This window comes from Herpailurus yagouaroundi, unplaced genomic scaffold (assembly GCF_014898765.1).
Source record: "Herpailurus yagouaroundi ecotype Mexico unplaced genomic scaffold, PumYag 28, whole genome shotgun sequence".
Lineage (NCBI taxonomy): Eukaryota > Metazoa > Chordata > Mammalia > Carnivora > Felidae > Herpailurus > Herpailurus yagouaroundi.
Window position 1 is genome coordinate 71,149,660 of NW_024412376.1, and position 15,288 is coordinate 71,164,947.

The 15,288-nt window shown below is 38.3% G+C and overlaps 1 protein-coding gene across 2 annotated transcripts in view; it reads left to right on the forward strand.

The window, feature by feature from the left end:
* The window catches only part of LOC121030603 (bifunctional heparan sulfate N-deacetylase/N-sulfotransferase 4), a 255,506-nt gene that overhangs the window by 202,038 nt on the left and 38,180 nt on the right, over positions 1-15,288 (forward strand). For both annotated transcript variants that reach the window (XM_040475168.1, XM_040475179.1), the window contains exon 6: positions 8,249-8,431. In XM_040475168.1, coding sequence (XP_040331102.1) covers positions 8,249-8,431 — 183 coding nt within the window. The remainder of the gene's footprint in view (positions 1-8,248; positions 8,432-15,288) is intronic.

Below are 15,288 nucleotides of genomic sequence, written 5' to 3' on the forward strand. Positions count from 1 at the left end.
TTGAATTCGATTTGCTAGTATCTTATTGAGAATTTTTGCATCCATATTCATCAGGGATATTGGCCTGTAGTTCTCTTTTTTTACTGGGTCTCTGTCTGGTTTAGGAATCAAAGTAATACTGGCTTCATAGAATGAGTCTGGAAGTTTTCCTTCCCTTTCTATTTCTTGGAATAGCTTGAGAAGGATAGGTATTATCTCTGCTTTAAACGTCTGGTAGAACTCCCCTGGGAAGCCATCTGGTCCTGGACTCTTATTTGTTGGGAGATTTTTGATAACCGATTCAATTTCTTCGCTGGTTATGGGTCTGTTCAAGCTTTCTATTTCCTCCTGATTGAGTTTTGGAAGAGTGTGGGTGTTCAGGAATTTATCCATTTCTTCCAGGTTGTCCAATTTGTTGGCATATAGTTTTTCATAGTTTTCCCTGATAATTGTTTGTATCTCTGAGGGATTGGTTGTAATAATTCCATTTTCATTCATGATTTTATCTATTTGGGTCATCTCTCGTTTCTTTTTGAGAAGCCTGGCTAGAGGTTTGTCAATTTTGTTTATTTTTTCAAAAAACCAACTCTTGGTTTCGTTGATCTGCTCTACAGTTTTTTTAGATTCTATATTGTTTATTTCTGCTCTGATCTTTATTATTTCTCTTCTTCTGCTGGGTTTAGGCTGCCTTTGCTGTTCTGCTTCTATTTCCGTTAGGTGTGCTGTTAGATTTTGTATTTGGGATTTTTCTTGTTTCTTGAGATAGGCCTGGATTGCAATGTATTTGCCTCTCAGGACTGCCTTCGCTGCGTCCCAAAGTGTTTGGATTGTTGTATTTTCATTTTCGTTTGTTTCCATATATTTTTTAATTTCTTCTCTAATTGCCTGGTTGACCCACTCATTCGTTAGTAGGGTGTTCTTTAACCTCCATGCTTTTGGAGGTTCCAGACTTTTTTCTGTGGTTGATTTCAAGCTTCATAGCATTGTGGTCTGAAAATATGCATGGTATGATTTCAATTCTTGTAAACTTATGAAGGGCTGTTTCGTGACCCAGTATATGATCTATCTTGGAGAATGTTACATGTGCACTCGAGAAGAAAGTATACTCTGTTGCTTTGGGATGCAGAGTTCTAAATATATCTGTCAAGTCCATCTGCTCCAATGTCTCATTCAGGGCCCTTGTTTCTTTATTGACCATGTGTCTAGATGGTCTATCCATTTCTGTAAGTGGGGTGTTAAAGTCCCCTGCAATTACCACATTCTTCTCAATAAGGTTGCTTATGTTTATGAACACTTGTTTTATATATTTGGGCGCTACGGTATTCGGCGCATAGACATTTATAATTGTTAGCTCTTCCTGATGGATAGACCCTGTCACTATTATATAATGTCTTCTTCATCTCTTGTTACAGCCTTTAATTCAAAGTCTAGTTTGTCTGATATAAGTATGGCTACTCCAGCTTTCTTTTGGCTTCCAGTAGCATGATAAATAGTTCTCCATCCCCTCACTCTCAATCTAAAGGTGTCCTCAGGTCTAAAATGAGTCTCTTGTAGACAGCAAATAGATGGGTCTTGTTTTTTTATCCATTCTGATACCCTATGTCTTTTGGTTGGCGCATTTAACCCATTTACATTCAGTGTTATTATAGAAAGATGTGGGTTTAGAGTCATTGTGATGTCTGTATGTTTTATGCTTGTAGTGATGTCTCTGGTACTTTGTCTCACAGGGTCCCCCTTAGGATCTCTTGTAGGGCTGGTTTAGTGGTGACAAATTTCTTCAGTTTTTGTTTGTTTGGGAAGACCTTTATCTCTCCTTCTATTCTAAATGACAGACTTGCTGGATAAAGGATTCTTGGCTGCATATTTTTTCTGTCTAGCACACTGAAAATCTCGTGCCAATTCTTTCTGGCCTGCCAAGTTTCAAAAGAGAGATCAGTCACGAGTCTTATAGGTCTCCCTTTATATGTGAGGGCACGTTTACCCCTTGCTGCTTTCAGAATTTTCTCTTTATCCTTGTATTTTGCCAGTTTCACTATGATATGTCGTGCAGAAGATCGATTCAAGTTACGTCTGAAGGGAGTTCTCTGTGCCTCTTGGATTTCAATGCCTTTTTCCTTCCCCAGTTCAGGGAAGTTCTCAGCTATTATTTCTTCAAGTACCCCTTCAGCACCTTTCCCTCTCTCTTCCTCCTCTGGGATACCAATGATGCGTATATTATTTCTTTTTAGTGTATCACTTAGTTCTCTAATTTTCCCCTCATACTCCTGGATTTTTTTATCTCTCTTTTTCTCAGCTTCCTCTTTTTCCATAACTTTATCTTCTAGTTCACCTATTCTCTCCTCTGCCTCTTCAATCCGAGCCGTGGTGGTTTCCATTTTGTTATGCATTTCGTTTAAAGCGTTTTTCAGCTCCTCGTGACTGTTCCTTGGTCCCTTGATCTCTGTAGCAAGAGATTCTCTGCTGTCAGCTATACTCTTTTCAAGCCCAGCGATTAATTTTATGACTATTATTCTAAATTCACTTTTTGTTATATTATTTAAATCCTTTTTGATCAGCTCATTAGCTGTTGTTATTTCCTGGAGATTCTTCTGAGGGGAATTCTTCCGCTTGGTCATTTTGGATAGTCCCTGGCGTGGTGAGGACCTGCAGGGCACTTCCCCTGTGCTGTGGTGTATAACTGGAGTTGGTGGGCGGAGCCACAGTCAGACCTGATGTCTGCCCCCGGCCCACTGCTGGGGCCACAGTCAGACTGGTGCGTGCCTTCTCTTCCCCTCTCCTAGGGGCAGGATTCACTGTGGGGTGGGGTGGCCTGTCTGGGCTACTTGCACACTGCCAGGCTTGTGATGCTGGGGATCTGGCGTATTAGCTGGGGTGGGTAGGCAAGGTGCACAGGGGCAGGAGGGGCAGGCTTAGCTTGCTTCTCCTTAGGTGATCCACTTCAGGAGGGGCCCTGTGGCAGCAGGAGGGAGTCAGATCCGCTGCCGGAGGTTTGGCTCCGCAGAAGCGCAGAGTTGGGTGTTTGCGCGGAGCGAGCAAGTTCCCTGGGAGGAACTGGTTCTCTTTGGGATTTTGGCTGGGGGATGGGCGGGGAAGATGGCGCTGGCGAGCGCCTTTGTTCCCCACCAAACTGAGCTCTGTTGTCCGGGGGCTCAGCAGCTCTCCTTCCCTTTGTCCTCCAGCCTTCCCACTTTCTGAGCAGAGCTGTTAACTTATGACCTCCCAGCCGCTAAGTCGCGCTTGCTGTCGGAACACAGTCCGTCAGGCCCCTCCGCTTTTTGCAAGCCAGACTCGGGGGCTCTGCTTGGCCGGCGAGCCGCCCCTCCGCCCCGGCTCCCTCCCGCCAGTCCGTGGAACGCGCACCGCCTCGCCGCCCTTCCTACCCTCTTCCGTGGGCCTCTAGTCTGCGCTTGGCTCCGGCGACTCCGTTCTGCTAATCCTCTGGCGGTTTTCTGGGTTATTTAGGCAGGTGTAGGTGGAATCTAAGTGGTCAGCAGGACGCGCGGTGAGCCCAGCGTCCTCCTTACGCCGCCATCTTCCCTCTCCCCCACAAATTGCTTTTTATAGGAAAATATGAGTACAAGGCCAAAACACACCAGATGCGCCATCAGGGACGTCTTAACCTATATTCTATCTGTCTTCACATTTTATGAGAACTAAAAGCCTAATCAATAATTTAACAAGCTAATGGGCATATTTTTAAACACAATGGAATCTTCCTGTAAAGGGGCACACTGGCAGAGCCACAGAAGCAAAGGTAGAAACTAACTGCTAATATTGAGTGCTTATCTTGAAAAGTACTGTGCTGTAGCGTGAGCACAGGACAAGCTGACTTAAAATCAGGTATATATATCTTGCTCTGCAAAGCTATTGTTTCTTTCTGTATTTGTTATAATGATGTATATTTTCTGATGAACCTTGTATCTGACTACTCTGTAAATGATTTGCTTTTTAAAGGTACTATAAGATACAGAACTAATATATAGATACTTAGTGTCCACTTTATGTAAAAATTCATGCTCTAAGAAGGGATTTGAAATTCTAATTGAAGACACTATATTTGATATTCTGGCTATGGATATTAGCATCCATCCATACCATTTATATGACATTCTGTTTGTCATACAAATAGGAAAAGCAGTGGAAGCTACTCTGGTATTGGAAGTGTGAAAATATTTTGACTCAATTTAGAAGAGGTGTTGCTTCATTTTATGAATAAAATTAGGCCTTTGTGTTTTTATTTTGTTCTTCTCTGTTATTTTGGATGTTAGTGACTTCATAAGATGCAAAGTAAAATGCTATACCAGACAATAAATTATATAATTGGCAACTAAACAGGAGGATAACCACTTGCCCACATTTATAGAATACTTTTCCATTGGTCACTGTGACAGTACTTTGACCATATGTAAGGATTATGCGTAGAGTTCAATTATTTTTCTCCAATTCCTTATTATCAAGATTTATATATTACTATATTTAAAGCCTCCCTTTTTCTTGGACTAGAGTTATATCATTAAATGGATTTATTTCACAGGTAATGATCTTCTCAAATTTTGGTGCCTGCATATTGCATCTAGCATTCAGAAAAACCGTTTTATGTTTCTAATGAATAGTTAGACTTTGAGAGTGCCTTCCAGTGTTTTTGTTTTTTGTTTTTTGTTTTTTGTTTTTTGTTTTTTTTTAGTTCTGTTTTATACCAGATAAAAGGAAGAAATTAGACTTGTTTCATGTTGGCTTTAAGGGAGTTAAGCATGTTGAGAGTTGAGGGAGGGACATATGTAGAAGTGTCAAAGGCAACCGAGAGGCAGGCTTGATGACAGAAGCCAGGGCACCCAGACCTCAGGGGCGCCCGGGACAGCCTGCTGCAGTTGGCCCTCAGACATTAGCACTTGATATTTTATTCTTAAACTCACTCATTGAACATGATGCCCTTGCTTGTCTTTGTGACATGAGGGATGAAACTCTGCTTGCCTGAATCGATGTATATCTCTGAGCAGCAATATTGTGAGGTACAGTGAGTTGTATCTATAAACATCTGCAGCATAACAAACGTAGAGCACAGTCATACCTTTTCTAGATGATGCCTTAGGGAGTACTGAGCAAGAGCATTCTTACTATATAAGTAAGGAAATAACAATCAAAATAAATAAATAAAAGGACAGGATAAGCAGAAGAACAGATACGGTCATGTAAAAAATAGTAGCAATATATTGCAAGTCTGTGAAAAATTAATTATTTGCTATTTCATACTGAATATTCTTTGACTTCTCTTATTTATGCTTCAGACCACATCTATTCTTAATTTATCTTATTCTCACTACACCCTCTGAATAGGTTTTGTTTTTTGAACAAGACACTTGTCCAGAAATACTAAATCTAAAATATTCTTTCTGCACAATAGGTGGTTTAGCAAGTCAGATATGCAGTTAAGCTGCGCTTGCAGAATTTTTCTTAAAGTGCAGTCAATTGACCATATACCAGCACTAATTTGTTTCTAACCTGTAAGGCAGGTAAACATGATGCCCAATACAACAGTGATTGCAACCATCCTGGCCAGGATGCCCCTTCTATTCCCAGCAAAGGAACATTTAAATGAAGAAACATTGGGGCATCTTGGTGGCTCAGTGGGTTAAGCATCCAATTTTGTCTCAGGTCATGATCTCACACTTCATTAGTTCAAGCCCCGCATTGGGCTCTGTGCTGACAGCTCAGAGCCTGGAACCTGCTTCAGATTCTGTGTGTGTCTCTCTCTCTCAAAAATAAAACAAAAAAAAAATTTTAATGCAGAAGCATGCCTCAGCTTAGAACCACACATCTCCAGATGTCGCTTCCCACTAAAGGCAGATTTTGCATTTGCTCCACATTAAGTTTGATACTTTCATTTGGAAAACAAGGCTTGTTCTCCTAAGGAAATTCTAAATAAATGACTTAGAATTACACTGTGACAAAAATCTTTTAAAGGCATTGAGTTACTACCCTAATGAAATGATAATATACATTTGTCCATGATATAAAAATAATCTTTACAGTACTGTCCAAGTAGTATTTTTATTTAAAATTTTGTCAGATTTTAGACACTTACAGGTGCTTTAAAGTCCCATCTTAAAATAATAATGCTAGAGGGCAGGTGGTATATTTCTAGGACATTATTATATTTTTTTAGGCATTCAGCCAGCAGCCTGGTTTTTCATAACAATTTCAGTCCTGAGAAACTATAATTATCCTGAAGCACACTACTTACACTGTTTTATTTCTTAATTACAGTAGTGACATGAGATAAATGCATACTTATTGGGATCAAATGTATATTATTTTGTGGTGATTATAAAGAAGTTCTACATGACAACCATTGCAATTATATGGTCATCAACGACTGATACTACATTATATTCTAGAAACTCTGTAATTAAGTTCTGCCAAGAGGACACTTCCTATTTGGGAGGGGAAACTTTAAGAGAGAGAAGTTGGCCAGTGTAAAAATCACTCACAGACATAGATACCCCAAGCCTGTTCTAATGATTCCACATGAATCTCAAGCGAGAATGTTGTACCAACTAACATTTGGGGGATTTAATATAAATTTGTATCTAAACTAGCTATGTGAAGAATCTTCTTTAAAATAGCCTTTCTCTTTTCTGACCTTTAGAGTAAAAACCTTTGAATACACTCCACAGGGAAAAAATGGGCTGGAAATATGATAGGAGTGATACTGCCTTCAAAGATAAATCTGCAGGCAGTCAGTAATATTCTTTCAAATACTATAATTCATTGTTTTGAAAGTTTTCTTATAAGATTCCAAAAATAATTTATCTTCTGGCATTCCAATTTAAAAGAAAAAAAGAAAAAAAAACCTTTAAGTTAGCAAGATACTGCTTACATATATTTTCCACTTTTTGTACAGACAGACGTTTTTGTCTTTTGTTTTTAAAAAAGCAGAAGGAAATAAAAATGATGGATTTGAAACTATATATTAAAATATTTGAGTGAAGCTGTCAGGTATATCATGTATCAGATTTGGGAATCAAATGGCCTGGGTTTTAAATTCTGTTCTGCCATTGACTAGATGTGGGACTTGGACAAGTTACTTAACAATTACTTTATTGCAGTAGAAAGTCTTCATTAGAGTTTTGAGTCTACTTCCATTTCTATCTACATACATATCTAAACCAGTAAAAATCAGGAACAATTGTTTGATTTTAGAACTAGTCTAATTCTGGGTCTTTAGTGGCCTAGAAGTTACTATTATTGGGTTTAATGATGTTGATTCTATAATACGGAAAAAATGACATGGAAATTAATGGTATACTTTTAATGAATAGTGTGGAGGGAAAAACCCCAATTTCAATTTCTATTTTAAAAATGAGTTTAAGAGTGATTTTAAAACAGAAATCAGGGGCGCCTGGGTGGCTCAGTCGGTTAAGCATCCGGCTTCGGCTCAGGTCATGATCTCATGGTCCGGGAGTTCGAGCCCTGCATCAGGCTCTGTGCTGACAGCTCAGAGCCCAGAGCCTGTTTCAGATTCTGTGTCTCCTCTCTATGCCCCTCCCCAACTCATGTTCTGTCTCCCTCTGTCTCAAAAATAAATAAACATTAAAAAAATTTTTTTAATAAAAATAAAAAAATAAAATAGAAATCAAATATGAGGCTTTCTACTTGTATTAGTCTGTGCAAGCTGCCATAACAAGATGCCACAGACTGGATGGTTTAAATAATAGCCATTTATTTTCTCACAGCTTTGGCGGTTAGAAGTCTATGATTGAGGTAGCAGCAAATTTAGCTTCTGGTAAGAACTCTCTTCCTGGTTTATAGACACAGCCTTCTGGATGTATACAGAGGGAGTTAGGGAGATGGGGCGAAGGAAGAGGATGGAGGGAAAGACAGAGGGAGGAAAAGAGAGAGAAAGGGGGAGAGAAGGAAGTGGAGTGAGGGGGGAAAGGAGGAGAGAGGGCGGGAGGACAGAGGTAGAGAGAGAGTGCAGTTATTTCTTCCTCTTATAAGGGCACAAGACCTATCAGACTAGGGCCCTGCCCTTATGACCTTGTTTAACTGTGACTACCTTCCTAAAGGCCTAATCTTTGAACCGTCCCTTGGAGATTATGGTTTCAACATATAAATTTGGGAGGAACACAATTCAGTTCATAACACCACCTAAAATGATCATTGTATTTCTCATGAAATTCCAAGGTTAGGTGAGGTACCGCCTGAAGATTCTATGCCATTTTTGAACGTAAGTATGTTTATTTTACCGTCATTTGTATTTGTCTTTCAGATCAGCATTTTCATGACCCATCTGTCGAATTATGGGAATGACCGCCTGGGGTTATATACCTTTGTGAACTTGGCCAACTTCGTGCAGAGCTGGACCACCCTGAAACTGCAAACTCTGCCCCCAGTGCAACTCGCACACAAGTACTTTGAGCTCTTCCCTGAGCAAAAAGACCCTCTCTGGCAGGTAAGGTGAAACATTCTCTCCTGCGGTGAAAGGAAAGAAACCAGGGCCTAATTTGACTTGGAACTCTGTTGGAGATATGAAAACTGACATTTAACACAAATTTCTTTTTTATTCATTAGTTTTGTTCTCTTCAGTAACTTTTTTTGTTTTATGCATTAAGTGTATTTTTTGTTTCTCTGTTGTTTGGCTTGTTGGTTTGGTTGGTTCGGAACTTTTGCTTTGAGGATGTTGTTTTATTGTTGGTGTCTCCTCGCTGCTAGTCATTTTCACTCTCATTTAGTGTGAGCACTAACTGGCAATAAAATGGTTAGGCACTGAGTATCTAGGGAGACAGAAGCCAGGAGCCATCATAATCTAAAACCCTATAACTAACCCCCCGATATGTATGTGTAAACACACATAGTAAAAATGAAAAAGAAAAAACACTTTTTACCTCATGCTTCTACAAATGCTGTCTTTAATAGGTTTTCACATTTCTCTTAAATCTAATTAATCTTTCACTAGGATCAGACCTATTGGTAAAAAAAAAAAAAAAATCATCAGTTCAGGATCGCTTTTACAAATAATTCAGCTTCACATGGGAGTCACTCACCCTCATTGTATGAAAGTGTAAAGTATCTGCTTCTTAGCAGTTATCTGGGAAAATGCTACCTCCCAGTTTCTTGGTTCTTTATGCATTACATTATATTGACCCGCACAATCAATAAGCTGGCTGCAGAGAGCAGATCACATAGACCCCTGCTAAGCAGTTGGTAGAGAAATAGCATCATCGTTAATGAGAAATCACTGTGAACCAGACTTGTTACCATCCCCTTTTTCTCCCCAAGATTCTATGTTTCTTCTTATTCCATAATTCATGTTACATGCCTCTCTGTGTCTATTCAGTCAGAAAGTCGTCCAACACATGTTTATCGGGTATCTACTGTGTATAAGGCAAGGCTAGTTGCTCTAGCAAATGCAAAGAATGAAACACAGTATGTTCTCCCAAAGTCAGCAGGGTTTCCTTGCTATTCTTATTCACTAGCATATATTTGAAAACGTGCTTTACAACTGACTGCTAGAGTAATTCATACTTTAGTCTGATGATTTATTCAGGAACTCTTCACCATTTGTGTTTTTGTTGAACTACACATTGTAATTCTTTTGCCCCTCTGATAAGTTGCTTGACCATCTTTATATTTGGTGTATAAGTTAGATAGACAGATAAATAGATAAAGACATAATTATCGTAGTGTATAGCATCATACCAAGTAGCTGCTGAATATCATAAAGGCCAAGCATTGCGTCCCATAAATGGCATTCTTCAAAAGTGCTCACGTACTTATAAAATTGGTAAATCATTGATAGTAAATCAATTCTTTTCTCACACATGTTTATTTATGAGATATCTATAATTCATGGTACAGTAACAATACAAAGTAGCCAACTTAACAAAAGTTTTAAACAGCTAACATACAATAAATGAGTCTGTGGGGAATATGCTTAGGAATTCCTTGAGCTTGCACCCATGGGTTAACAAGGCATAAAGAATTAGAAAGCCATAGGATGTACACACCCAAGTTTGGGTAAACAAGATTAGGTAAATAAGGTTAGGTAAAGGGAGCAAAGGCCCCCAGTATAGGACAAAAGTATAGGAATAGGAAATCTCAGAATGAAAACATCCAAGATGAAGTACACAAGATTAGATATTCAGGGTGGAAATGCCCCTGAGGTTAGTACAATAGCAGAAAGCTGCTCTCACAGGAAGGAAGGACCAAAATAGGTAAACAGGTAAACAGGGCTATAGACCACAGCAGGGTGAAGTTGCCCAGAGTGAAGCTAATTAGCAAAATAAACGTGCCTTGTTGACCCTAAGGTAGTATGCTCTGTCTTTCTTGTCCCCTAGACCAGTTCAGATAAACAAAGGTGACACCTCATGCTTGCTATAAACAACCTCCCACCCAGCACATGAATTTTATTTTATATTGACCCAAACCCCTAACACCACCTATCTTCAAAACCCCCTCTTCCCCACACCCATGAATTAATGTTCACAGTTTCATTGTCTCTTTGTGCACACCCATCACACTTATAAGCCTTCTGATCCTAATAAAAATGGAGCAAGGACCCTTACTCAGGGCTCTTGCCTTCTCCCGGACATTAGCTTCTCTTGCATTCTCAATCCTGCATCCCACTCTTTTGCTGGACAAGAGAGAACTCCAGACCCAGAGTCTATGACATGAGTCAACAGCCCCAAGAGCCAAACTATCTTTTCCTTTAGAGGAAGGAATCCTCTAAATTTTTAATCAAGAATTGTATTTATTGATACCATTTCAATATCAGTGATGCTGTTCATTTTGTTAAGGAGTAAATATAATCAAAGATACACCAGCTCCAATATGATTTGGTCTACTCGATGATTCTAAATATTGATGAAATATCTGTTAAATATGAAATACTACCTCAGTTGATTGGTGGTATAAATGAAAATTAGACACAGAAAATAGAACCATTTCTTAGAGACCTATGTCATTTTGAAGACATGAGACCCTAAGTATACACAAAACATTTGAATGGGCTGACAATTTTGAATAACATCATAGAGGTAAATTACTAGATAGTTCTTAACAAGTGATAGAATTAATCAGAAAAGGCTTCAGAGAGTTCACAAATTTTTTTGTAATTACTGTTGTAATTTACATGTTTAGCAATTTTAATATGTTATCAAAATAGCTTATCATAAAAATACTTTTAAAAAAATTTTTTAAGTTTATTTTGAGAGAAACAGAGAGGCAGAGAGAGAGGAGAGAGAGAATCCCAAGAAGGCTCACACCATCAGCACAGAGCCCTGATGCAGGGCTCGATCCCATGAACTGTGAGATCATGACCTGAGCCAAAATAAAGAGTTGTCAAGAATCAGATGCTCAGCTCATGCCAACTGAGCCACCCAGGCACCCGTCATAAAAGTATTTAAGTAACATTGAAGAGTACATATTTATAAAAGACTTCCATTTTATCAAGCAAATTATATTATATGTGGTTTCTTTTGACTGAAAAATAAAGTTGCATGCATTTCTCATTAACTAAAGTGCCATATTTTCTCAAATATGTTTAAGAAGGAAAACAAGGAGTAGAAAGCAGATGAGCAGTTAAGTTCAAAAGGGAATTGTTCATGTAGGTGAGATTTTGAGAACAGCTGACTTATTAGAGAAATCTGATCAGTTTGCATGTCATAAACCATGTCTATGAGACTACAAATGGTTAAGTAGAGATAAAGTGCATAATACTTTCTGAGTCCCTTTCCCTAGTGGTTATCTCTTTTCTCCATATTCATATTTATGATGACAAACAGAGCAGCTGTGAGCATTATCATCATGTTCTGTATACAATATGAATTTAGTTTTACAAAATACATATAAGCATAACCAGCACCAATTAAATGTTTGTGGCCCACTCTACACAACCCTACAGAGTTAAGATAGATTAGTATAATGTGTCTGTCATTGTTATACATTCTCAAAATTCAGGTACCCTTGTGTGTTTCTAAGCATGTCTTATTTAGTGTATTTCATTTTTAAAAAGTAAATCAACTGTTATTTTTCCCAAGATTTTTAGTTCACACTTTTTTGTTACTACAAATAAAAATAAAACATGAATAATGATAATCTTCACATCTATTTAATTTCTTTTGGTTTTTTATGTAAATTTTCATTAGCACCAACTGCCATATATGTGCAACGTTTTGTCACCTAATTAAAAAGTGCAATATGAATATCTATCAATGGACAGCATAGTAAGTACCACACAGAATGTGTCTGTGCTTCCTTCACTGGAAACTGATTCTTTCAAAGCTGTTAAATGTGAGAATATATGCTGAGGACACATATAGAACTCTGTCCCTAGAGTTTATCTTCCTCACGTTAGTCTCTAGTGTGTAAGATTCTTAAAAGGATTCTCACGGGTTCCTATTTATTCATGTCCCTTTTTGTTTTGGTAGAATAATCACTCTGAAGCAAGGAAGAATAGGATTTCCTTTTTTTTTCCCTTTTAACTCTCATTATAAAAACCAAACCACAACATGGAGGCATTTAGAAGGTCAGATTCTTGCACATTCACTAATCGATGCTTTTAAGCTCTCAAGCTGTCAGGATAGCTCAGCCTCAATCTTCACGCAGTCACTCCAGACTCTCACTATCAACAAACATGCCAAGCGTGATGTGGATTCCTGCTTGCCCGTGTGGCCAAGGGAATGCTCAAAAAGCTTTCTCTCTCTCCATGCCAGTAGCTCCAGGATTAAAAAAGTAGAAAGTAAATCACAAGGTGCTAACCTTAAGAGTTAGCACCTTTGTTGATTCTAGCTGTGAAATCCTCCAACTCCAGCTTAGAAATGATGAGATTTGAACAACTGTGACATAAACAAATCACAAGGTCTAGCGACATACACACTGTAGATTCTATTATTATGTGTCTGTTGAAGGAATAAATGAATTCTGACACAAAGAATTATAGATTGTAAGCGCAGAATAAGAAGTTAGGGATGTCCAGCCCAACGTATTCATTTTAGAGAAGAAATGGGTGACACCTAGTGAGATGAAATATCTTGTTCCGAGTCACTTGGATTATTAGGGACAAGTCAGGAGTAAAGCTCAGGTTTTCTTATTCCTACTGCAGTGCAGTTCCAATCACAGCAAAATGGTAGTTTTACATTTAAAAAAATAAATCTACTTCTGTCATCGACTCCCTCTGTAGGATGGAATTTCAGGTATGCCTTGTTACTTTAGAAGAATCTGGTGGTGTATTCAGTGTGAATTTATTTGACCTATACTTTTTTAAAAACTTTTTTTTTACTGTTTATTCATTTTTGAGAGAGAGAGACAGCATGAGCTGGGGAGAGGCAGAGAGAGAGAGAGGGAGACACAGAATCTGAAGCAGACTCCAGGTTCTGAGCTGTCAGCACAGAGTCCGACACAGGTCTTGAATTCATGAACCATGAGACCATGACCTGAGCCAAAGTCAGACACTTAACCAACTGAGCCACCCAGGTGCCCCTTGACCTATACTTTTGAAGTACCTATATAATAGAAAGGTCTTTGCTTTCATAGAACTTACAAACCATAAGAGCTCCTGGTTATGTGAACAAAATGACATTAAAATTTGTTTTCATATTAATTCCTCTCTTTTCCACTTTATACCTTGTTTATGACTCTATTACTGCACTTACCATATGGTATTGCAGACACTTACGTCTGTCATATGCCAGCTAATGCAAACCTGAAGGAGTTGAGACTGTTTATTCATGTTTGTAACCTAGAACCCAGCATGGTACCATAACCAGTGTCATTAAAATCTCATGAATGAATAAGCAAAGGCAGAGGTGTGTGCATGTGCACAAAGAACAATAAAATAAACATTTGTTTCTTAGAGAACAGTAGGAATCCAATAAGAAATAACCTTGGGAAGCACATACAAGTCAGTTGGGAAACCTTTGAAGGCTATCAGAGTATTCTGAGTCTCATAGGCAACAAGGAGCAATTCTCTGCAAGTTCTGAAGATGAAAGTAAAGTAATTAAAAAAAATTGGACAATAAAGATTATACCAGAAGTTTTTTTCCAGGACAGGTAAGAACAGGGAGGAACTGAAGTTGAGACAATAATGTAGCCATGAAAAGGGGAAACTTCTTGGTGGTGAAAAGAATGAGACCTTTCATGAAATGGTAGAAATTGTTTGTGGGTGAGACACTGAGGTTAAAGGAAAACTGATCTGCAACATCTGGGGAAATAAGAACTCTATAATTTCATGTTTTTCATTTGTAATTATTCATCTTTTAGCCTTTCCCGTGAAATAGCCAGAATAATTTTTCATCACTTCATAGATGGCACGCATAATAGAGGCACAGACATCATCATCTTATTTTTCTGTATTTTTTCCTAATCACACTTTGAATTTATCTATTTGTTACACTTATTTTCCTAACTCAGACTAGTATTTAAACCTCTCAGGAGTGTTTCCCAAATATGTTGGAAATTCCTCATGAGTTTAATTTTTAACTTACAATGAAGCACTTCCCTATTTGGTTATACAAGGCTGTCAGACATTCTGACAGCCAGAAATGGTAACATAAGTCATGGACTTTCCTTTTCCTGTCAATTAGTTGCAAACATGATCTTGTCAAGTGTCAAATTCCCCACACAAATAACTTACTGAGGTTTGGTAATAGAAAAAATACTTGAAGATAGTGCCATAAAATAAATAAAATAAAAAGTTATAACACTTTCATCCTTTCTGAATCAAAATCATCATAAAACATAGATTTTCAGCACATAATCCAAGTATAACAGCAACGAAGCCCTGAATTTGTGTGTGTGTGCCCTAAAGATATGCCTGATAACTTAAAAGGCATACTGTGAGTGAATATGCTATATTATACCAACCTATTAATAGGAGTTTAAAAATAGTTTTTTATTAAGTTGGCTATCTAGATTCTCTAACAAGATATTCATAAAACCATAAACAATAATATAAGATACTGTATGTAGGAATGTGCATCTGTTTAAATATACTCAGAGCTTCAGAGTAAACCTATCATCTCCTGGGGTCAGTTTTACTATGAAAATATTTTGTGGTAAATGCCAACAGTATCAATTTATTTAAATAAACATGGATATAATATGGTGATGAGTGCATAGATGTTTAGGGTAAATCAGAGGTTCTTTATGCTTAAAACAGCTCTGGGGCTCCTGGGTGGCACAGTCGGTTAAGCGTCCGACTTCAGCCAGGTCACGATCTCGCGGTCCGTGGGTTCGAGCCCCGCGTCAGGCTCTGGGCTGATGGCTCAGAGCCTGGAGCCTGTTTCCGATTCTGTGTCTCCCTCTCTCTCT